The sequence below is a fragment of the Piliocolobus tephrosceles genome, chromosome 11 (assembly GCF_002776525.5).
Source record: "Piliocolobus tephrosceles isolate RC106 chromosome 11, ASM277652v3, whole genome shotgun sequence".
Classification (NCBI taxonomy): domain Eukaryota; kingdom Metazoa; phylum Chordata; class Mammalia; order Primates; family Cercopithecidae; genus Piliocolobus; species Piliocolobus tephrosceles.
The window spans coordinates 87,160,290-87,185,578 of NC_045444.1; the positions used below are offsets into that span (position 1 = coordinate 87,160,290).

Genomic DNA, 25,289 nt, shown 5'->3' on the forward strand with positions numbered 1-25,289 from the left:
GGTAATTTTACACAATATTTTAAATTAATTTGTCCTCCAATTTAGTTCCTTAAAACATTTTAAATTTTATTATAAAGTAACACTTCCAGGATATGGACTTGCTGTGGTAGGAATATGTAATCAGGCCGCTCAAAAAATGCCTGCGCTTGAGGTTCAGCATTTAAAAATGAATGTTTATATGTAACAAAAATTAAATGATGTATTTTTTGTATTAAAATTAAAGAAATATGTTGGATAATCATTATAAATAAAGACTATGCTCCAAGAATGGGGATAAAAGCTGTTGGGTGCCCCTTGGTATCATTATTTCATAGAAGATCATAGTTGTAAACAAGCAGAAGGATGATGTAATCTCTGAAAAATTTAGAGATGAATCTCTAAAAAATTTTTAGATTCAGGAGGTACATAATTAAAACCGGGTAAACCACAATAAGTGTGTTCCAGCAATTTGTCAAGTTATTTGTCCAGGTCTATTACAGCTACTGAGCAAATGGGTTGGCATGAATAGTTATGTCCTTAATGTGTACATCATTAAGAGGTCGATAAGTCTTCTCATTTACTGGCAACTTCTCCAACTCATCTAGAGTTTCCAGACCATCTATTACCCTGAAAGAGAAACAATATAACACATGAAAATTTCCTTAAATTGAAACATGATATCCATATCTATGACAATTACAGTCTTCTTAAAAAAAAATCAAGTCTTGGCCGGGCATGGTGGCTCAAGCCTGTAATCCCAGCACTTTGGGAGGACAAGACGGGCGGATCACGAGGTCAGGAGATCGAGACCATCCTGGCTAACACGGGGAAACCCCGTCTCTACTAAAAATATACAAAAAACTAGCCCGGCATGGTGGCGGGCGCCTGTAGTCCCAGCTACTCGGGAGGCTGAGGCAGGAGAATGGCGTGAACCTGGGAGGTGGAGCTTGCAGTGAGTGGAGATCACGCCACTGCACTCCAGCCTGGGCAACAGGGGGAGACCCCGCCTCAAAAAAAAAAAAAAAAAAAAATCAAGTCTTACAGATCTCTGAATTCTCTAGTTGCATGTACAACAAAATATTGATTTTCCATCATAGATACAGATCAAAATTCAGAAATAATTTACTTTTATGCCTTTAGTCAACAATACAAAAGGTAGGAATATTTCCACCAGAGTACCTAAAAGTATATTCTACCCCATTCATACACTGACACAGAACAGCTACCAATGGGACTAATATAACCAGTGAAAGGGAAAACAAACTGTTTTTCTACACTTTCACACTTCCAACACCAAATGTGTGGGTTTTCCCAATTCTCCAATTCTCTGGGTATCCCACAACTTAATTATTTTTTCAAAATTTTATTTATTTTTTTAAAGACAGGGTCTCACTGGGACTACAAGTGCACGTCCCCACACCTGGCCCTACAATTTAATTGTGACACTAACTACAAGGAGTGAACAGAGACGCCGGTTAATCCCACAAGACAGCCCCTACTACTTTGGATGCCAGTTCCAAGTCCCGGTTGTGATCTGTACTATCTGACTAACCAGATATGCTTTGGGATTTTTCATGCCCCCTGGCTCTGTTCAATAATTTTCTAAAATGGCTCATAGAACTTAGGAAAGCACTTTATTTATTATTATCAGCTATTATACAGGTTACAACTCAGGAACAACCAAATGGAGGAGATGCATAGGGCAAAGTCTGAGAGGGGGCACAGCACTTCCATGCTCCTCTCAGGGTGTGTTACTCTCTCAGTGTCTACTTGTGTTCACCAACCTGGAAGCTCTCAAACCCTGTTGAGGGTTTTTACGGAGGGCACATTAGGTAGGCACGATTAATTAAATCACTGGCCACTGGTGACTGGAACTCAATCTCCAGCCCTTCTCTCCTTCCCAGAGGTCAAGAATAGGAGGTCACTGAATGTTCCAGCCCTCTAAAAATACATGGCCGATTCCTCTGGCAACCAGCCCTCCATTCTGAAGCTATCTAGAACCCCACCAAGAGTCACCTCATTAGCATAAACTCAGGTATGGTTGAATGGGGCTTATTATGAACAATAAAATATTCCTTTCACTCCTGTCACTCAGGAAATTGCAAGGTTTTTAAAAGAATCATGCTAGAAACAAGGGATGAAGTCCAAATATGTATTTCTTATTACAACACACTAGTCATAAAGATTTCTTTGTTACTGGAAATAGCTGGAGAAAGTTGGTAGATGACACTATTATCAATATTGCCCTACAATGAGAGTCCTGAAGTAGGTGACCATTCCACTTTGTACTTGTTTTTGTTTTTATTTTTTATTTTTTGTGAGACAAAGTCTCGCTCTTGTACCCCAGACTGGAGTGCAATGGTGTGATCTCGGCTCACTGCAACCTCTGCCTCCCGGTTTCAAGCGATTCTCCTACCTCAGCCTCCGGAGTAGCTGGGATTACAGGAGCCTGCCACCATGCCTGGCTAATTTTTGTATTTTTAGTAGAGATGGGATTTCACCACGTTGGCCAGGGTGGTCTCAAACTCTTGACCTCAAGTGATCTGCCCACTTCAGCCTCCCAAAATGCTGGGGTTATAAGCATGAGCCACCGCGCCTGGCCTAATTATGGTATTTCTACTTTTTGCTTCTGGGCAACAATAAGAAGTAATAAAAATAGGAGGAGAAGCCTAACAGTTAACTCAGCCTCCAGCAATCCCACTTAATGTTACTACCAAGAAAAAATATATTGAGAGCTATTCTTCAAATACAAGTTTTGGAAATTTCAGTCTAAAACATTTACTAAGAAAGAGTGGCTTTCGGCCAGGTGCAGTGGCTCACGCCTGTAATCCCAGCACTTTGGGAGGCTGAGGCGGGTGGATCACAAGGTCAAGAGATTGAGACCATCCTGGCTAACACGGTGAAACTCCATCTCTGCTAAAAATATAATAATAAAAATTAGCCAGGCGTGGTGGTGGGCGCCTGTAGTCCCAGCTATTTGGGAGGCTGAGGCAGGAGAATGGCATGAACCCGGGAGGCGGAGCTTGCAGTGAGCCAAGATCATGCCACTGCACTCCAGCCTGGGCAACAGAGCGAGACTCTGTCTCAAAAAAAAAAAAAAAAAAAAAAATTAACAGATTTGCATTTTATCTTGCATTTTCACAAAAAGAGCACTTCAACCAAAACATTTTGATTTCACCCCTAAATGTAGACATTTAAGTCTTTAAATTATAAGTCTTATAGGCTTTCTCACCTTCTGGGTCAGTAAGAGAAACAGAGAATATAGAAAACATAGGTTTCAGGTAAAAAGTTAAAAAAACCCGGCAGGTAGAACTGAGGCAGGTTAAGTACAGTCAAGTATCTGGGAAACGGACCCCGTGGAGAACTAGAGGAAAGTTACTGGATCATCTTCCCAGAAAAATCTGTGTGCATCTGTATACAATAAACAAGGAATTAATGAACCTAAGGTTAATCTTTGTTCTAAACTCTACAGTTTTGTCACAAATCCAGTAAAATGAGCCCTGGTAATAACTGAACAATAATTTTGAATGATGGGTTAAAGGATAAAATAAGAGGGAAACTGGGTTATTTACAAACAAAAAAACCAAACTACTAGGTGTTGTAATATTTCTTTTTTTCTTGATTATTATTGTGTAAATTAGACACATGTATATGGAATGAAAAAGAAAAGATCTGTCTAGATCTCATTGCAGCCTTGACTCCCTGAGCTCAAGCAATCCTCCCACTTCAGCCTCCCAAGTAGCTGGGAACATAGGTGTGAGCTACCACACCTGGATAATTTTTAAACTTTTTTGTGGAGACCAGGTTTCGCTATGTTGCCTAGGCTGGGAGTCCTCTATTTTTAATTAACCTAACTTGGCATCCAAACTATTAAATAGAACAAACTCTAGAATTGTGCCTTGGTTTATTAAGCATGATAATTATTTGTTGAATGAACAGACAAACTGACTTCCCACTGATTTATAAAAGGAACTCCCATATATAGTACTTTTAACAGATACCCTGGCAGAAACTGCAAAACACCTTCCTAGGAGCCATTCTTCTTACTCAGAGAAATCTAATTTTAGTAAGGGTGGCAATGTGGCTGAAATAAATTTTCTACCCTCCACTGTAGGTAAGGAGTGGTCACATTACTAAGTTCTGGGTCTTCTGGGAAAGTTTTTTTTTTGGAGACAGAGTCTCACTCTGTCACCAGGCTGGAGTGCAGTGGTGCAATCTCGGCTCACTGCAATCTCCGCCTCTGGGGTGCAAGCCATTCTCCTGCCTCAGCTTCCCGAGTAGCTGGGATTACAGGTGCACGCCACCGCACCCAGTTAATTTTTGTATTTTTAGTAGAGACGGAGTTTCACCATGTTGGCCAGGATGGTCTCGATTTCCTGACCTCATGGTCCACCCTCCTTGGCCTCCCAAAGTGCTGGGATTATGGGCGTGAGCCACTACACTGGACTCTTTCTTTTTTTTTTTTTTTAGAGATAGGGTATCATTCTGTTGCCCAGGCTGGAGTACAGTGGTGTGATCTCAGCTCATGCAGCCTTAAATTCCTGGGCTCCAGTGATTCTCCTACCGCAGCCTCCTGAGTAGTTGGGATTACAGTTGTCTGTCACCACACCTGGCTAATTTTTAAACTTTTTTATAGAGATGGGTTCTCACTACGTTGCACAGGCTGGTCTTGACCTCCTGACCTCAAGTGATCCTCCTGTCTCAGCCTCCCAAAGCACTGGGATTACAGGCCTGGGAAAGTTCTGTTAATTAAAAAAGCTAAATCAGCTGGCAAGCACCTTTTGTCTTTCCTCCTCTTTCCTGCCTGATACACAGAAGTTTTGATAAGAGCTCTGCTGCCAATATTATGACAGAGGTGCCTAGAACACTGGTAACAAAATGGAACCACCATGCCAGTCCATCTTGTTTAAGCCACTATTTTTCAGATCTGTTAGTTGCTGTGAAATGCTATTATTAATGAAAATAGACCAGCCTGGGCAACACAGTGAGACCCTGTCTCTACAAAAGAAGTGTTTTTTTTTTTTTTTTTAAAGTAGCTGCGCATGATGGTACACATTTGTGGTTCCAGTTACTCAGGAGGCTGAGGTGGGAGGATCACTTGAGACCGGGAGGTTGAGGCTGCAATGAGCCATGATTGTGCTACTGCACCACACTCCAGCCTGGCAACAGAGCCTTTCATCTCAAAAAAAAAAAGAAAAAGAAAATAGATATACTATGTTAATTTGCATAACAATGTTGAAAAATTACTGGCCTCTTTTATAAAAATAAGGAAAATAAGGCCCAGGGAAATTATAACTTTCCCAAGGCCACAGGGTTGCTAAGTGGTAGACTTAAACTCCAGGTACATTTAGCTCTCACACTCTCACACTCTCACACCACTCTTCTTACTTTTCTTTTTTTTTTTTTTTTTTTTTGAGACAGAGTCTCGCTCTGTCACCCAGGCTGGAGCGCAGTGGCCGGATCTCAGCTCACTGCAAGCTCCGCCTCCCGGGTTTACGCCATTCTCCTGCCTCAGCCTCCGGGTAGCTGGGACTACAGGCGCCCGCCACCGCGCCCGGCTAGATTTTTGTATTTTTTTAGTAGTGACGGGGTTTCACCGTGTTAGCCAGGATGGTCTCGATCTCCTGACCTCGTGATCCGCCCGTCTCGGCCTCCCAAAGTGCTGGGATTACAGGCTTGAGCCACCGCGCCCGGCCCCACTCTTCTTACTTTTCTTTTCTTTTTTTTTTTTTTGAGGCAGTCTTACTCTGTCGCCCAGGCTGGAGTGCAACGGCATGATCATGGCTTACTATAATTTCCACCTCCTAGGTTCAAGCAATTCTCCTGCCTCAGGAGAGGCACCACCACACCCGACTAATGTGGTGTGCCACCACACCCGACTAATTTTTTAAAAATATTTTTAGTAGAGACAGAGTTTCACCACATTGGCCAGGCTAGTCTCGAACTCCTGACCTCAGACAATCTGCCCACCTTGGCCTCCCAAAGTGCTGGGATTACAGGTGTGAGGCATTGCGCTCTGCGTCAATCTTTTCAATATTAGTTATGCTACTATCACAGCTGAGCATATGCACTTGCGTGGAAATGCTAAAAGAAAACCATAACCAGAATACTCACTTCCCAAATACGGTGTATTTCATGTCCAAATGTGGCTGTTTGCCATAGGTGATGAAGAACTGAGATCCATTGGTGTTTGGGCCATTATTAGCCATAGATACAACACCTCTAACATTGTGCTGAAAAAGACACATCAAAGTATTAACTGTGCTTTTATATAACCATCCCAAATACAGTATTGAAAGAAGACAGGCACACCTTACTTTTCTTTTTTAAAAATATTTTGGGCCGGGCGCGGTGGCTCAAGCCTGTAATCCCAGCACTTTGGGAGGCCGAGACGGGCGGATCATGAGGTCAGGAGATCGAGACCATCCTGGCTAACACGGTGAAACCCCGTCTCTACTAAAAAATACAAAAAACTAGCCGGACGACGTGGCAGGCGCCTGTAGTCCCAGCTACTCGGGAGGCTGAGGCAGGAGAATGGCATAAACCCAGGAGGTGGAGCTTGCAGTGAGCTGAGATCCGGCCACTGCACTCCAGCCTGGGCGGCAGAGCGAGACTCTGTCTCAAAATAAATAAATAAATTAATTAATTTATTTATTTATTTATTTAAAAAAATATTTTGAGATAGGGGTCTCACTATGTTGCTCAGGCTGGTCTCTAACTCCCAGGCTCAAGTGATCCGCCTGCCTTAGCTTCCAAAGTGTTGGGATTACAGGTGTGAATCACCACACCCAGCCAAGACATTCACTCTTTACCTTCACAATATTTAAGGGAGCAATAAAACATTTAACCAACTTCTATTAGGGGTAATCCAAATGTTCAGTTTCTACCTTTTCTGTATACTTGAAAACTTGTATGTAAAAGGTTAATATATCAAATCATATTTCTCAATTAATTTCATTTTCACTTTGAAGAAATACAGCCATGGACGCTTTTTGCAACACCAACAAATAATATAAATAATCCTTACATTTATATTAAGGAATAGTGTGCTGGAATGAAACGATCAGGCAGGCAACAAAACCAATTTGCCCACAATCTCTTCTCACATATAATGGACTCTTGCTAGTTTCTTTATCTGTAAAACAAGGGAGGCTGGACTAGTTCAAGGGTCTATTCATAATTCAGATGCTCACAAGGGTCAAGCAGATAAACTGACAATTGGGCAGAATGTAAACATTAAAGAGAGATGAAGTCTGGCCAAATGAATAGGCTATTTCTTAACTAATGGCATTAAATATATTTTTTTTAACTAATGGCCATAGAAAATGCATCTGTGGGTGTTCCACTCATGCGCAGTCAGTTTATAACCCCAGGACTGAACAATCTAAGAAAGGTCTCACCTAGCTCTACTATCATATTTGTTTACAAGAGACTGTGTAGAGAAATTAAAAGGACCTTACTGATAAGAATGAAGATATAACTGTGAACTATGTTACAGGGAGGTGCCTGTAATACACTACAAATAACTCCACCAATTACTCTAGCTTTAGCTATTCATTGGGTGACGCTAATAAGTCACAGAGATGCACCTATATCAAAATATTAATGCTTGTTTCCCTAAAAGGTGTTTACCAATCAAATGTAATATTTAATACATACACATGTAATACTTAACACATACACATGTAATACTACATACACAAAAATATAGTTAATAAAAATATAAGTTAATAAAATAAACACCCATTAACATATTTCCCAGCTTTCAGGGTTAAAATTTACCAATTCATTGGATAATGGGAGCTCAAGAAAAAATAAAAGTTACCAATTAATTACATATATCTATGTGCTCCTCTCCATCTATTACCTCAGCCTCTACAAGAGGTAACCACTATTCTAATACTTTTTTTCTCATTTTTTCTTTTTTTTTTTAGAGACAGGGTCTCGCTCTGTCACCCAGGTTAGAGTACAGTGGTGCAATCACAGCTCACTGTAGCCTTGACCTCCTAGACTCAAGCAATCCTTCCACCTTAGCCTCCTGAGTAGCTGAGACTACAGATGTACACCACCATACCTGGCTAATTTTTTAACTTTTAGTAGAGACAAGGGCTCAATATGTTGCCGAGACTGATCTCAAGCTCCTGGCCTCAAGTGGTCCTCTCACCTGGGCCCCCTAAAGTGCTGGGATTTTAGGAGTGAGCCACTGTGCCCAGCCCGAACACATTACACATGCCTAAACAACACATTCTTTCTTTTTCCTTCTGAATATAATTACATCCTAACATTTTAGTCTTCTGGGAAATGCTCTCTACAAATAACATTGTTACAGTTCTAAGGTCATACATGTACACATAGCCATAGTTTATTACTGATTTTTTACTGATATTTCACTGATGAATGTACTGCAATTTATCCACAATCTACATGGTGATTTATCTACAATCAAGGGACATTTGGGTTGTTTCTAGACTTTTGCTATTACAAACACTACATCAGAACACTCCTGTACATGTCTCTTGGTGCATACTTACAAGTTTCTCTTGAGTAAACATTTGGGAATGGAATTCCTGGGTCAGAAGATATGAACAGTCAATACATATCCATAACCTTGGTGTATAAGGTATATAATACATAATGGTTCTTTTTTTTTTTTTTTAGATGGAGTCCAGGCTGGAGTGCAGCAGCACGATCTCAGCTCACTGCAAGCATTGCCTCCCGGGTTCATGCCATTCTCCTGCCTCAGCCTCCCGAGTAGCTGGGACCACAGGCACCCACCACCACACCCGGCTAATTTTTTGTATTTTTTGCTAGAGATGGGGTTTCACCGTGTTAGCCAAGATGGTCTTGATTCCTGACCTCGTGATCTGCCCGCCTCAGCCTCCCAAAGTGCTGGGATTACAGGCGTGAGCCACTGTGCCAGGCCTATGTAATGGTTCTTAACTCTGCCTGCAAAAGAATCATCTAGGAACCTTAAAATATAGTCTCAGTCCTAACCAGCCCTACTGACTGTTTTTTTTAGGAGGGCAAGGCCGTGATCTATTATAGTTTTAAAACTTCCAGCCAATTGCAGTGGCTCATTCCTGGGATCCCAACAGTTTGGGAGGCCAAGACAGGAGGATCATCTGAGTCCAGGAGTTTCAGACCAGACTGGGCAACAGAGCGAGACTTCGTCTCTACAAAAAAATCAGAAATTAGCTGGGCATGGTGGTGCACTCCTGTGGTCCAGCTACTTGAGAGGCTGAGGCAGGAGAAACTGCTTGAGCTCAGGAGGTCAAGGCTGCAGTGAACCGTGATCAGGCCATTGCACTCAGCTTAGGCAACAGAGTGAGACCCAGTCTCAAAAACAAACAACAAAGTTCCACAGGTGATTCTGTCATAGCCAGCCTCTGGTTTTCAACTGGTATATGGAAGCAGTCATTAATGTAGTAATTAATACCTAAAACATTGTTTAGTTATTCATTCAGGAAAAAGTTGACTTTTCAAAAAGTTTATCACCTCCCAGCCTCAACTCCTGTAACAAAACTAATATATTTCCTTACAATAGAAAAGTAAAAGAAACCAGCTTGGGCAACATAGTGAGACACCATCTGTACAAAAAATACAAACATTAGCTGGGCATGGTGGCATGCACCTGTAGTCCCAGCTACTCTGGGGACTGAGGTGGGAGGATCATCCGAGCCCAGAAAATTTAAGCTGCAGTGAGCCAAGACTGCATCACTACACTCCAGCCTGGGGCACAGAGTAAGACCCTGCCTCTAAAAAAAGGTTTTAAAAAAAGCAAAACGAAAAGAAATTATTCCTAGTCTCATCATCCAGAGATAAACACTGCAATGAATTTTTTTTCAGAATTTTTGTGGGTACATTTTAATGTAATGGAAATATAATAATACACTTAAGCTGCATATTTTGATTGAGTGGACTTTTTTTTTTTTTTTTGAGACGGGGTCTTGTTCTATGCATGATCTTGGCTCACTGCAGCCTTCATCTCCTGGGCTCAAGCAATCCCCACACCTCAGTCTCTTGAGTAGCTGGGACTACAGGCACATGCCATTACAACAGGCTAATATTTGTATTTTTTTGTAGAGATGGGGGTCTCACTATGTTGCACTGGCTGGTTTCAAACTCTTGGCCCCAAGTAATCCTCCTTACTGGGCCTCTCAAAGTGCTGGGCTTACTGTACCCGGCCCTGATTGAGGATACTTCATCGCTCTTTTTCTAGTCGTAAAGTTATCATTCTGTGGAGATACAAAGTTTGAAAGACCACATAATAAGTCATCAGCTGAAGGTATCTCTGGGAAGTGGAATTGATTTTTAAAACTAGGCATGCACTAGTTTTTTATTTTAGACCAAAAAAAAAAAAAAAAAATGACTCCACAGAGGTTTGCAAAATACAGAAAAATATAACAAAGAACATTAAAAATCCCTAATTTTACCATGGTAAAGACTTATGCACTTCTCTTTAACCTAGTTGCGATCTACCACAGGTATTAAGTCAGATTAATACAGGGATATTCAAACATCTAACAGAAGATGATAAAAGCTGGGCACTGATAATGGGCAACATTGCAACCAGGAAGTTTGATAGTCTTTCCTCCCCACTTTCAAAAAAGGCCACTGTTTCATGTCATTCAATATGAATTTTATGGTGAGATATTAAGCCTCTTTGGTACACTACTAGTTAAACATTTCAGGTTAGATTCAAAGATGAACTCACTTAATATCAAGAGCCATGTGGTAGTGGGATTCCATTACACGTCAGGCTAGGACCACCATTTATCAAGTCTCCCCGACATCATTTGTCAAATGTACAAAAACTATAAAAAAGTCTACTCATTTTGCAATGATGTTAACTTGTATTACTATAACACATGTATCAAAGTTTCCATGCACAACCAAGGCATGAAAAAATAGATTTTTGGTCGGGCGTGGTGGCTCACACCTGTAATCCCAGCACTTTGGGAGGCCGAGGCGGGCAGATCACCTGAGGTCAGGAGTTTGAGACCCATCTGACCAACATGGTGAAACCCCATATCTACTAAAAACACAAAAAAAATTAGCCAGGTGTTGTGGCACGTGCCTGCAATCCCAGCTACTCCAGAGGCTGAGGCAGGAGAATCACTTGAACCTGGGAGGCGGAGGTTGCAGTGAGCTGAGATCACGCCACTGCACTGCAGCCTAGGCGACAAGAGTGAAACTCCGTCTCAAAAAAAAAAATTTTTTTTCAAAAATATTTTCAAAAAATAGATTTTTAAAGCATTGAGGATTTACCTTAAGATATTCACTATATTCATCCTCAAACTTCTTGCCCCATATACTGCTGCCTCCTCTTCCAGTTCCTATATTACAAGAGAAGCAAATCGAAAGTGGTATTTAATTAAAATTGATAACAAGTTCATTTCCCAAAACTTAAGGAATAGAGTTTGACTGCTTAAATATAAACAAAATTTGATATGGCCTCTCCTAATTCCCCAAATTTAACTTCACAGACCTGAAGATTAAAACAGACCTACAAAAAACAAAAAAGAATAACCCTTCTTATAAATATTGTTCATACATATATTGTAGCATGAAAAGCTTCACAAATTTGCGTCTTATCCTTGTGCAGGGGCCACGCAAATCTTCTCTGTATTGTTCAAATTTTAGTATATGTGCTGCCAAAGTGAGCACAATATTGTTCATATTTTAGGTGTAGGTGCTAATAATTTCTGCTTTAAAATTACACCATGGAATACTATGCAGTTGTAAAAAGGAATGAGATCATGTCCTTCGTAGGGACATGGATGCAGCTGGAAGCCATCATCCTCAGCAAACTAACACAGGAACAGAAAACCAAACACCGCATGATCTCACTCGTAAGTGGGAATTGATCAATGAGATCACATGGACACAAGGAGGGGAACAACACACAGCAGGGCTAGTTGGGGGGTGGGGAGCAAGGGGAGGGAGAGCATTAGGACAAATAGCTAATGCATGCTGGGCTTAAAACCTAGATGACAGGCTGATAGGTGCAGCAAACCACCATAGCACACATATACCTATATAACAAACCTACATGTTCTGCACTTGTAGAACAGAACTTATTAAACAAAACAAAAACTCCACATTTTTAATTACTCTTCTTTTACCCACTTCTTCATACTATACGTTCAGTTCCTTAGATCTTAGTTAATGGAATAACTTACCTGTTGGATCTCCCGTTTGAACCATGAAACCCTTGATATTCCTATGAAATATACATCCATTGTAGTAATTACTGGCACAAAGAGCCAAGAAATTCTGAAGAGAGTAAAAATAATGATTGAGAAATGATGCAGCAGAAACCTAGTTAAGACAAAGAACCAATCATATTTACTGAAAATGTGATAGCAGCATATTTAAACTATGACTTTTGGTATTACTTTGGATGTCATTTCCCTGCCTAGAACACTTCGATAGCTTCCTTCTCCTCTTGGAATAAAATACAAAATCTTCGGCCGGGCTTGGTGGCTCACTCCTGTAATCCCAGCACTTTGGGAGGCCGAGGTGGGTAGATCACCAGGTTAGAAGATCAAGACCATCCTGGCTGCGGTGAAACCCCATCTCTACTAAAAATACAAAAAAATTGGCTGGGTGTGGTGGCAGGCGCCTATAGTCCCAGCTACTCTGGAGGCTGAAGCAGGAGGATGGCGTGAACCTGGGAGGCGGAGGTTGCAGTGAGCTGAGATCGCACCACTGCACTGTAGCCTGGGCGACAGAAACTCCATCTCAAAAAAACAAACAAAAAATCATCAGCAGGGCCTAACAAGCCCTGCAGTACCTGGCTTATCTCCTCATCACATATACTAAGAACTGCTTTCTTGTTGCTTACTACCTAAATCCCATCAGCATTCTGACAATTAATCCAAAAGGGGCAGCTTTTCTTACCTGGGGGACTTTATACCTGGTATTTCTATACCTGGAATTTTTTTTTTTTTTTTTTTCGTAGAGACAATGTCTCCCTATGTTGCCCAGGTTGGTCTTGAACTCCTAGGCTCAAATGATCCTCCTGTCTCAGCTACCGAAAATGTTGGAATTACAGGTGTGAGCCACCGTGCCTGGCCTTGGAATTTTTTTAAATTTTATTTCACAACCTTTTCTGAATCTGAATAGCTGGAATATTATTTTTATACCTCTTTCCAGAGATGCCCTCATACCTTTGCATTTAATTTAAGCATTCGTTTATTGGCTACGTCTGCCCTCACCTTCTTCCTTTCCCATTAATCTCTATCTTAACACTTACTTTTTTTCAAGGCATTATCACCTTTTAGAATTATTTAATTTTAGGCCAGGCACAGCAGCTCACACCTGTAATCCCAGTACTCTGGGAGGCGGGAAGATCACCTGAGTCCAGGAGTTCAAGACCAGCCTGGGCAACATAGTAAGACCTCATCTCTATCTTTAAAATAAATAAATAAATAAAAATAATTTCTTAAAAATGTAATTACTTAATTTTCCTGCCCTGCTTATTTTCACAACTAAAATACTGGCTCCATGAGGGTAAGGAATGTCTGTTGCTCATCACTGTATCTCCAGACTCTGGGGCAAGATAGCCTTTCATAAATAATGGTTTTTTTGTTTTGTTTTGAGACAGGGTCTTGCTCTGTCACGTAGGCTGGAGTGTAGCAGTGTGATCAGAGCTCACTAGAGCCTTGACCTCCTAGGCTTAAGCAACCCTCCCACCTTGGCCTCCCTTGTAGCTGGGACAACAGGCTCACATCACCACACCTGGCTAATTTTTGTATTTTTTTTTGTAGAGATGGGGGTCTCACTATGTTGCCGAGGTAGGTCTAGAACTTCTGAGCTCACCTTAGCCTCCCAAAGTGCTGGAATTATAGATGTGAGCCACCATGCCCAGCCATAAATAATCGTTGAATAAATGAATATATACAGGTGACTCTTCTTCCTTCCATCCTTGTCATTTAAACAGGTGAAACAGGCTGGGCGCGGTGGCTCATGCCTGTAATCCCAGTACTTTCGGCAGCCAAGACGGGTGGATCACCTGAGTTGAGGAGTTTGAGACCAGCCTGATCAACGTGGTGAAACCCCATCTCTACTAAAAATACAAAATTAGCCGGGCATGGTGGCTGGCACCTATAGTCCCAGCTACTCAGGAGGATGAGGCAGGAGAATCCCTTGGACCTGGGAGGTGGAGGTTGCAGTGACCCAAGATTGTGCCACTGCACTCCAGCCTGGGCAACAAGAGCAGAACTTTGTCTCAAAAATAAATACATAAATAAATAAATACATACATACATACATACATACATAATAAATAGGCAAAATAATGTATAGAACAGGTTAGGCATGGTGGCTCACGCCTGTAAGCCCAACGCTTCAGGAAGCTGAGGTGGGGAGGATGGCTGGAGACCAGGAGTTCAAGACTAGCTTGGGCAACATAGTGAGACCTCATCTCTGTAAAAAATTTTTAAAAATTAGCCTGGCATGGTGGCACACACCTGTAGTCCTATCTACTTGGGAGGCCAAGGTGGGAGGATTGCTTGAGACCAGGAGGTTGAGGCTGCAATGAGCTGTGATTGCACCACTGCATTCCAGTCTAGGCGACACAGCAAGACCCTGTTTCAAAAAATATATAGATATGCAACAATTCTTTAATATAATATTCTGCCGGGCACAGAGGCTCATTCATGCCTATAATCCCAGCACTTTGGGAGGCTGAGGCAGGCAGATTACCTGAGGTCAGAAGTTTGAGACCAGCCTGGTCAACATGGTGAAACCCCGTCTCTACTAAAAAATACAAAAATTAGCTGGGCATGGTGGTGGGTGCCTGTAATCCCAGGTGCTTGGAGGGCTGAGGCAGGAGAATTGTTTGAACCCCAGAGGCGGAGGTTGCAATGAGCCAACCCAAGATCACGCCACTGTACTCCAGCCTAGGTGACAGAGCAAGACTCTGTCTTGAAAAAAAAAGAAAAAAGGTCAGGTGCGGTGGCTCATGCCTGAAATCCCAGCACTTTAGGAGGCTGAAATGTGTACATCACCTGAGGTCAGAAGTTCGAGACCAGCCTGGCCAACATGGTGAAATCCTGTCTCTACTAAAAATACAAAAATTAGCCAGGCATGGTGGTGCACGCCTGTAATCCCACTTACTTGGGAGGCTGAGGCAGAAGAATTGCTTGACCCCGGGAGGCGGAGGTTGCAGTGAGCCAAGATCGTACCATTCAGACTTTGTCTCAAAAAATAAATAAATAAATAAATAAATAAATAAATAAATAAATAAATAAATAAATAATAAAGAAAGAAAAAAAGTAATACAATGTCCTAATGATTACATTTCCCAAGGAAAATCAGTCAAAAGAAAAAGATACTGGCTACTCTTATCGTTACCGAAAAATTATCTACTTTCTTTTTGATCCACATTTGACATTGAACAAACAAGTGGAAATCAGGCCAGAAGTTATGATGGCTGGTTTTCCTTAACAATGGTTTTACAGAAAGTTTTGTTGTTGTCATCTAGGTTAGATTATTCAATTCCAAAGTGGTTATTTTGTTGTATTAACTGAAATTGAACATGTAAATGGTACTTACCTCACATGTTTTGGGTGTCCTCTCACAGAAGACTTCAATTTTAATATCACCTACATCTGTGTGCAGTGTCACAGACTAAAAAGGAGAGAAAATGTGAGAACAAATGAAATTTCTTTAGGTGACTTTATGCACTGTTTATTTCCCTATGTGGATATTCAAGATGATAATCTGAATAAAAACAGACAGAAATACTGCTTCAGAGATGACTCGTCCACAAAGCAGCTCTTAGAGCCAAGTTGTACTTTTTTCTCAAAATTGATCTCAACATAGAGAAAAAACTCCAGAATATAAATGTTAATCCATGATAAAAATTTGGAAGTAAATATTTTGATGGAAAGAATTATTTTAACTTTGAATTTTATCAAGAAAAATAAAAACAATTGTTGTGTATTATTGATGTACATGGCAATTCACCAACATCCTTATTTATAGAAAAATGATGAGAAAATGATCTTTCAAAACATAATTTCCACCGTTTTCCTTAGGTAATTTAATTCTGAGAAATAAGGTTAAAAAATAATTCCTTTCTCGACTAACAAAAATACAACAAGTGTCAGTGTTTCTAATCCTAAATGCTCAGAGATAACCACAGTGCTTTCTTGCTTGCTTTTTGTTTTTGTTGTACCTGTTTTTCTGTAACCTGTATACCCCTTGATATAATACTGTATTCCACAGAGGGAGAAAACAATTTGGAGGGTTCCTTTTTCATTTCTCCTTTTTTTTTTTTTTTTCGGAGATGGAGTCTTGCTCTGTCGCCCACTCTGGAGTACAGTGGCGTGATCTCTGCTCACTACAATCTCCACCTCCTGGGTTCAAGCAATTCTCTTGCCTCAGCCTCCCAAGTAGCTGGGATTAATGGCATATGCCACAACACCCAGCTAATTTTTGTATTTTTAGTAGAGACAGGGTTTCACCATGTTGGCCAGGCTGGTCTCGAACTCCTGACCTCAAGTGATCGGCCCGCCTCTGCCTCCCAAAGTGCTGGAATTACAGGTGTGAGCCACTGCACCCAGCCTTCTTCTTCTTAAATAGTATGTAGCAGTTAGAGAATATGACCAGGTTAAAGATGTGTGAGGGAGAAGCAGGGCACTATTCTCATTGCTTTTTCTACTTTAGGTTCTAGTTGCTCATTTTATTTTATTTTATTAAAGTAGAGACAGGGTTCTCACTATGTTGCCCAAACTGGTGTTGAACTCCTGGGATCAAGCAATCATCTCACCTCAGCCTCCCAAAGTGCTGGGATCACAGGTGTGAGCCACTGCGCCCAGCCTAGTTGCCCACTTTAGATCTAGAGCAAAACAATCCAATTAAAATTGTCAGACCTGTCTATTCTCTTCTGCTCCTTTAACTCTCCCTTTCCATTTCTATCTATCTTGTAATCAGCCTTTCTCCATAAAAGGTAAATTCTGGCCTGGTGTGGTGGCTCACGCCTGTAATCCCAACACTTTGGGAGGCCAAGGCGGGCAGATCATTTGAGGTCAGGAGTTCGAGACCAGCTTGCCCAACATGGCAAAACCCCGTCTCTACTAAAATACAAAAAATTAGCTGGGTGTGCTGGCAGGTGCCTGTAATCTCAGCTACTCGGGAGGCTGAGGCAGGAGAATCACTTGAACCCAGAGGGCAGAAGCTGCAGTGAGCTGCAGCCTGGGCAACAAGAGCGAAACTAAATTCTGTGCATTTTAAGTGACATTAAAGAATTTTAAAGTAGTTTTGTGTATTTTTTAAAAGAATTATTCCATATTAAGTGCTTCTATGGTATACAATTTCTCTATCTTGCCACTGCAATTTCCATGCACTTTTATTGCCCTTGACTGAATTTCTAAAAATTACTTACAATGAAAGACATTTCATAAAAATTGTCAAAACTTACCATTTTTCCTCTTAGTGGTTTCAGGAAGGACTATGTAATTTATCAGAGTCTTACAGCCAGTTTAAAAATAAGTCTCTAGTCCCAAAAGAAAAAAAAAATTAGGCTCATTTTTCTGTCTTAACTCACACACGCTCATCTTTACTGCACATTTTAAATAAAAATCCTCGCCGGGCGCGGTCGCTCATGCCTATAATTCTAACACTTTGGGAGGCCGAGGCAGGTGGATCATCTGAGGTCAGGAGTTCGATACCAACCTGGCCAACATGGCAAAACCCCATCTCTACTAAAAACACAAAAATTAGCCAGGTGTGGTGGCACACGCCTGTAGTCCCAGATACTCAGGAGGCTGAGGCAGGAGAATCACTTGAACCCGGGAGGCGGAGGCTGCAGTGAGCCAAGATTGTGCCATTGCATTCCAGTCTGGGTGACAGAGCGAGACTCCGTCAAAAAAAAAAAAAAAAAAAAAAAAAACTCCATTGGCATCCTCTACGTAATAAAAACCCCGCTACAGAAGTAATGACGAGAGATCCTATTCAAGCCTCCCAATCTCCTACTTGCCCTGCTCGCTCTTCTTCAAGAGCCTCCTTGCAAGTCCCCCAATAACCCAGATACTCCTAGAGTCTAGGCACTGGGTATCCCTTTTGCCTGGAATTCTTACACTCGGACGTCTCTAGGGCTGATTTCCTCACCTCCACATTTCTGGTTAAATGTCAAGTTTAACTGATCTGACAATCCTACATAAAACTGCGTTAGCCCTTTAGCCTTAGGACATTCCTATTTCCTTCTCCCACAGCACTTATCACTAATATACTATGAACTTCTTCTTCTTTTTTCATTTTGAGACGGACTCTCACTCTGTCGCCAGGCTGGAGTGCACTGTGGCACGATCTCGGCTCAATGCAACCTCCGCCTCCGCCTCCTGGGTTCAAGTGATTGTCGTACCCCAGCCTCCCGAGTAGGTGGTACTACAGGCGCACGCTACCATGCACGACTAATTTTTGTATTTTTTTTTAGTAGAGACGGGGTTTCGCCGTGTTGGCCAGGCTGGTCCCGAACTCCTGACCTTAAGTGATCCTCCCGCCTTGGCCTCCCAAAGTGCTGGGATTACAGGCGTGAGCCACCGTGCAGGGCCCTTCGTTTACTCTGACGTTGCAACAACAGCCTCGCCGCCCAACTGTTCACTCGCAGTATCCCAAGAACTAAACCAGTAGCGACACAGAACTCAGCAAGTATTCGAATAAGTGAATGAAAAAATTAATGACGTTACTCCATACTTGGGCTTCACCACTTCTGTCTAGCACAGCGGTTGTTAAAACAGGAAAAATGTAATCGCAGATGCCAGCATAGGTCTGTTAGCTCAAAATTATAGTTTCTTTGGGCCAGCGGAAGTTGGGCGCGGGACCCAAGAGAGAGAACGCCCCTTACCGCCTCACCTCCTCCTTCCCCTCTCCTTCCTATCTCAAACCAACACGACAATGTAATTTATCCCCAACCGGAAATTTGACAGTGAAACGGAGCTCTACTAATAATTGCACTGGGAAGAGAAATGTAAGGCGAGAACTACCTGAGCAACCTCAAGCAATGCTTTACACTCGGCTGCCAAACGGAAAGGACCACTTCCGCCCAGTTCTCCCGCTACGGGGAGCCCATTGCCACAGAGCCCGGAGCGCCGACGCAGGACCGGAAGTGACGCAGCGAAGTTTCCGGGACTGGTGAGTAGTGGGCGATTTAAAAACCCGCAAGTGTAGTTGTGACCTTCGCGGTAGGTGCCGGTTGGGGTCGGCTGTGATTGTTATGTTGGTGCTGCAGAGCGGAGCAGAAGAGGTTGGGTCAGAAAACTGCCCTGCCACACGAGAGCACAGCGCACTAGTGGGTCGGGGTCCTGACTCAGCCTTACTGGCTGTGTCTCGTGGTTTTTCACTGTCCTGGAAAAGGCCTGAAGTGGCACTGAAATGAGGCATAGATGAGGTAATGTTGAGGGAGCGGTTTGCAAGTTGCAAAGGGGCCCTACTGATGCTACTTAATACTAAACAGTGCTTACTTTAGGACAGGAGCTGTTACCAGCTTTACATATAAATCTCGCGATATTATGGCCTGGGCACTACTTCCTTTAAGGAGGAAAATGCATAGGGTAAGTCATTTACCTGTTGTTGCACAGCTCCGGCTCTCGGATTCAGACTGGCTTCAGAGTCGGTGCTGTTAATCACCACAGTATCCTGCCTCCTGTTGTCGTTGTTGACTGTGGCCATGTAGCCTCGCAGTTTCCTCATCTGTTGCAGTAAATAACTCAAAACCTGAATGGTGGCCCACTAGGGTTTCACTTTCGAGCTTGCCAGATGTAGAAGATGCTGGAGAACGGAGTACTATGAGGACCATTAGAAGATCTTCCAAGGCCGGACGCGGTGGCTCACCCCTGTAATCCCAGCACTCTTGGAGGCCGAGGCAGGTGGATCACTTAAGTGCAGGAGTTTGAGACCAGCCTGGGCAACATGGTTAATCCCCATCTCTACTAAAAATACAAAAATTAGCCAGGTGTGATGTTCCGCGCCTGTTGTCCGAGCTACTCAGGAGGCTGAAGTGGGAGGATCTGCTTGAGCTCAGGACGTTGAGGCTGCAGTGAGCAGAGATCACGTCACTGCACTGCAGCCTAGTCGACTAGTGAAACCGTGTCTCAAAAAGAAAACAAAAACAAACTTCCAAGACCTCGAGTGGTTTTTGGAGACCCCGTATCACTTCAAATAATGTATTAAATAAGCATCCTCATCTCATTAAATAGAAACGTTGAAAAATTGCTTTTGGAATAATTGGCTTATAGATATTTCATCAAATTTACAGTTGGCTATGCTTTCTTATTGTGCATACTATGAAATGCTTTTCTTCAGTTTATAAGTGGTAAGTTTAAGAATGGGGTTGACAGCTTTATCTTTTGTGGTTATTTGATTAAACGTTTACTAATTGTGCATATTTTGGAGCCAGCAGTTTTTTTCTACCTTTCCATTGCCCTCCTGCCTTCCCTCTTTTGCCAACCTTTTCAGTTCCTTGTTGGATGTAGATATTTAGAAGGCTTACAGGCTGCGTGGGAAAAGTACCCTATACCTTACCCTCTTCCACCTCTTGAGCCTGGCCTTTGTGTAGCAAATGTTGCTTAAGGGGCAGTGGCTTCTCCCTTCTTCTGCCTTGATCCTGCCCATTTGTAGAGTGACCTGCCTATGTATTCCTTGATTCTTGATTCTGATAAAGCACTTGACATTTTAAACATTCTTTTTTTTTTTTTTTTTTTGAGACAGAGTCTCACTCTGTTGCCCAGGCCATAGTGCTGTGGTGCGATCTTGGCTCACTGCAACCTCCGCCTCCCCGGTTCAAGCAATTCTCCTGCCTCAGCCTCCCGAGTAGCTGGTACTATAGGTGCACGCCACCATACCCAGCTAATTTTTGTATTTTTAGTAGAGACAGGGTTTCACCATGTTGGCCAAGATGGTCTTTATCTCTTGACCTCGTGATCCTCCCGCCTCGGCCTCCCAAAGTGCTGGGATTACAGGCGCCCCGCCACAGTATTCTGTTTTTTGGTAAAGCACATTGTAATGTCAGTATATACCACCCCAACTCCAAATTCTGTTGCAATCAGGGGAGGTGGGCAGTGTCATTCTATGCAGTAAGCATTTACTGCTGGCTTATATTAGCGATACTGAGATTTATTAAAGATAATTCCTATTCCATAGTAGCTTTAGCATAATGGGCACACACAATTATGAGAATACTGAGGGGTGGGGAGCCTTGGGAAGGATGCTGAAAAGGGAGGTCAAGAAAAGTTTTATTTAAGAAGTTGAAGGGGGTTTGGGAAAAGAAAGGGTAATATTTAGAGAAATGGATTAGGGAGGAGGTTGGTTGAAGCAAGGGTAGGGAGAATAAGAACGAGGGTGTGTGAGCCAGGAGATGGGATGGACGTTTGTGTATTATGTACCAGGCTTTGCTAGGTTACATAATTCATTTGCTCCTCTGGATGGCCTGTGAGGTGGGCTGTAGTATCTCCGTTTCATAGGTGAGAAAACAAGATTGGAGAGGTTAAATGGCTTACCTTAGCTACTGTGTGCTGGTAAGTGGCAGAGCCACTATTTGAACCCAGATCTCTATGATGACAGCTCTTATGCCCATATGCTTTGATGCCTCAAAGATCCAGGCCTAAAGTGTACCTGTGTACCATTTTCTTTGTTTTGACTTCAGAAACTTGAACTTTACCTGATTTCTGTATGTTGTCATCTTGTGTACGCCCGGTCCCCACGACAGTCCGGTTTGTAGATTCCCTGATCTGCAGTTCTTCCCGTTCCTTCATGGATTTGAAGGCTCTCCTTTCTTCCTTGAATGACTTTGCATCCCTCTCCTTTGCTGAGAGTTGGGACAATGTTGGATTACTGGTGGAACCAAGCCCACCACATACTGTAAATACACTCTTCCTGACCAATGACCTGACTGAGGAAGTGATGGAGGAGGTGCTGCAAAAGAAGGCAGACCTCATTCTCTCCTACCATCCGCCTATCTTCCGACCCATGAAGCGCATAACCTGGAACACCTGGAAGGAGCGCCTGGTGATCCAGGCTCTGGAGAACAGAGTCGGTATCTACTCTCCTCACACAGCCTATGATGCTGCACCCCAGGGCGTCAACAACTGGTTGGCTAAAGGGCTTGGTGAGAAGCCTCTTTCATATTTGATATTTTCCCTGCAAATACTTTGAAACCTTAGAATGTCTTTCCAGTAAAGTTTTAACTGCTTTAGGGTTGGGGAAGGTATGATTCCATTTTTGTATAATAAATTTAAAATAATGTTGCTGAAATTTGGCAGTTAAATTACATTTGAAAAAGGAAACATTTTTTATTCTTATGGAGTTAGGAGAGCAGAAGTCTTCCTTACTGGACTGATTCATGATTCCTCACTTTTGTGGCACAATGCCTGTCACCCAGGCACTTGAAAAATGCTTGTTGAATTGAAAGCTCAGGCCTCTCCAGAATGCACTTGATTGATAAATCAGGCAAATAGACATCTGGGTTTTAGTGAATGTTTTTAGTGAATGTTTACTTATGCCTAGGGAATGATGTATGGATTTTAGCTTTACTTTAGTCAGTCTTTCGGTTACTCATTTTGGGCTGAAGCTTTTATGATGATATCTGGATTAATGTGGTCAAATTTGCAACCTGAATGATGGTTTACATGGGTAGATTTACCAAACAGTAGACCATTCTGTGTATTATCTGAAAATGTATGAATCAGTCTTTCTTGTCCAAGTTTTTCAGAGACTTAAGAATCTTTTGGAAAATAATTCTGAAAATAATCTGATTTTGTACATCCATACCAAAGCCCTAGGGGACTGGTGATGTATATCTAAAGGATATATGTATGTGTGTGTATGTCATGTAAGCATGAGAATGAATCTTTTAAAAAAGTCATTTCTTAGAAATTTTGCCTATAATAGTTTATCTTACTTTTAAATGTTAACCTCTAACCCCCCAAAACTCCCGTTTTCCCACAATATTTTCTCTAGGAGCTTGTACCTCCAGGCCCATACATCCTTCCAAAGCTCCCAACTACCCTACAGAGGGAAACCACCGAGTAGAATTCAACGTTAACCACACCCAAGCCCTGGACAAAGTCATGTCTGCAATGAAAGGAATTGATGATGTTTCTGTCACTTCTTTTTCTGCTAGGTACAATTTATTTTTCTCTTTTTTGTGTGTGTATTTATTTGTAAGCATCTTCCTTACAAAGTCTGTAACCCTGGTATTTAGGCTTGAAACAAATAATTTTCTCTGGAGTTGGTTTACAAAGCAGCATACTCCTCATTTGTCTGTGGGTCCTGGAGACCTGTGGAATTTTTTCAAAACAATAAAAACAATAAGTAGCACTTTACTAAGTATTTTCTATGTCAGGGGACTATACTATGCATTTTATATACAGTATTTCTAATTCTGGTGATGTTCAAAGATAGTTGTTTTCACTTTAGAGAACACAGATAGATCCTAGAGATATGATGATGAGGCTTTTATTGGTTCCCAGCAAATCAGTGATTTCCAAGCACTTTCTTTGTTTTTTATATTTATCTTTACATTTTAAATATATATTTTCATAAATAAGTTTTTTTATTTAACATCATGGGAAATACTTTTCTAAATAATCTTTTTTTGTTTGTTTTAAGAGACTCCCAGGCTGGGCGCGGTGGCTCACACCTATAATCCCAGCACTTTGGGAGGCCAAGGCTGGTGGATCACCTGAGGTCAGGAGTTCGAGACCAGCCTGACCAACATGGAGAAACCCCGTCTCTACTAAAAATACAAAATTAGCTGGGCTTGGTGGCACATGCCTGTAACCCCAGCTACTCGGGAGGCTGAGGCAGGCGAATCACTTGAACCCAGGAGCCGGAGGTTGCAGCGAGCCGAGATCGCTCCATTGCACTCCAGCCTGGGCAACAAGAGTGAGACTCCATCTCAAAAAAAAAAAAAAAAAAAAACGCGATTCCCATGCTGGAGTGCAGTGGTATGATCATAGCTTGCCATGGCTTTAAGCTGCTGGCCTCAAGCAGTCCTCCCACCTCAGCCTCTTAATTAGCTGGGACTATAGGTGCCAAGCACTTCAAGGGAAAAATACATTAAGTGCCTCTTTATAAGGTCAACAGTTATTTAGGGCAGAGATAGGAGTTTTTTTGGTTGGTTTATTATTTATTTATTATTATTTTTGAGACAAAGTCTAGGTGTGTCACCCAGGTTGGAGTGCAGTGGCGCAATCTTGGCTCACTGCAACCTCCGCCTCCCTGGTTCAAGCGCCCGCCACCATGCCTGGCTAATTTTTTTTTGTATTTTTGGTAGAGATGGGGTTTCATCATGTTGGGTGGGTTGGTCTTGAACTCCTGACCTCGTGATCTGCCTGCCTTAGCCTCCCAAAGTGCTGGGATTATAGGTGTGACCCACGGTGCCCAGCTGTTTTTTTATATTTTTGAGAGACAAGGTCTCACTTTGTCACCCAGGCTGCAGTGCAGTGGCATGATCACAGCCCATGGCAACCTTGACCTCACAGGCTCAAGCCATCCTCCCACCTCAGCCTCCCTAATAGCTGGGACTATAGGTGTAACTTGCCACCATGCCTGGCTAATTTTTGTATCTTTTGTAGAGACAGGGTTTTGACTTGTTGTCTAGGCTGGTGTCAAACTCCTGGGCTCAAGCCATGTGTCCACCTTGATTTCCCAAAGTGCTGGGATTACAGGCATGAGCCACTGCCCCCAGCCTAACCTCTCATTATTTTTAATTGCTTGTAGTGTTTCTTATTATGGATGAACGGTAGTTTCTTTAAGCATTCCTCTTCCTACTGATGGACTTTTAGTTCGATTCCAGTTTTTCCATATTGTAGATAATATCTGAGTTTTACCACTAGATAGGGGCCAAGGCATTGGTTTTCTTTCTTTTTTAAAAATTTCACAGATGATTGCAGAGTTTATAATTAATGCTTCCAGATTATCTTTAAAGGTGTCCTTTAGTTCTAGAATTTTATGATTATATTTAGAATTTTGGTTAAATGTGAAACTTTCTTGATGCCAATAATTTTGGAGAGGTTCTGGAGGGTGATCCAAGGACCTCCCTGTGTGATTGTTAATGAGGTGCTTAAATGCAGATTTTTGTATTCATCTCAGATCTTGTAATTAGAATGGAGTTTGCCTGAGAATCTGTCCAGGACATTCTCGAATTTAATGTTTTAAAATTATCTCTAAGGCTTTAAAAAATTCAGTTTGCCCCAGCCCCATTCGTAGATGTTCTGTTTCACTGGTTCTGTGGAAGGATCCAGCAGCTGCTATTTTAAGAAGCTAGAAGGAATTTTTTTTTTTTTTTTTTTTTTTTTTTT

General features: G+C 42.0%; 2 protein-coding genes and 1 non-coding gene across 17 annotated transcripts in view; 1 reads left to right on the top strand and 2 right to left on the bottom strand.

Annotated features, from left to right (window-relative positions):
* Nucleotides 1-19,687, bottom strand: PPIL3 (peptidylprolyl isomerase like 3). Of its 7 annotated transcripts, XM_023218589.2 has the most exons (9): nt 19,555-19,687; nt 18,975-19,213; nt 17,411-17,485; nt 15,541-15,615; nt 12,162-12,300; nt 11,248-11,315; nt 8,511-8,546; nt 6,094-6,212; nt 1-606 (listed from the first exon to the last, which is right to left on the bottom strand). In XM_023218589.2, the coding sequence occupies exons 3-9, from the start codon at nt 17,411-17,413 to the stop codon at nt 480-482; spliced, it is 567 nt and encodes a 188-aa protein (XP_023074357.1). In that variant the 5' UTR covers nt 17,414-17,485; nt 18,975-19,213; nt 19,555-19,687; the 3' UTR covers nt 1-479. The 7 variants fall into 7 exon arrangements, with proteins under 7 accessions (XP_023074357.1, XP_023074379.1, XP_023074381.1 ...); XM_023218611.2 differs by lacking the exon at nt 19,555-19,687 and having other exon boundaries at nt 12,162-12,255; nt 18,975-19,128; XM_023218613.3 differs by lacking the exons at nt 18,975-19,213; nt 19,555-19,687 and adding an exon at nt 18,685-18,887 and having other exon boundaries at nt 12,162-12,255.
* On the bottom strand, nt 11,540-11,646 carry LOC111549311. Its single transcript, XR_002733684.1, has one exon. It is a non-coding gene; the product is annotated as a U6 spliceosomal RNA (small nuclear RNA).
* The window catches only part of NIF3L1 (NGG1 interacting factor 3 like 1), a 16,131-nt gene continuing 9,686 nt past the window's right edge, over nt 18,845-25,289 (top strand). The window contains exons 1-4 of one of the 9 annotated variants that reach the window (XM_023218556.2): nt 18,845-19,122; nt 19,569-19,852; nt 21,632-22,093; nt 22,945-23,107. In XM_023218556.2, the coding sequence (XP_023074324.1) occupies nt 21,658-22,093; nt 22,945-23,107 (599 nt within the window). In that variant the 5' untranslated portion in view covers nt 18,845-19,122; nt 19,569-19,852; nt 21,632-21,657. The other 8 variants (XM_023218507.2, XM_023218564.2, XM_023218526.1 and 5 more) reach the window with 8 other exon arrangements.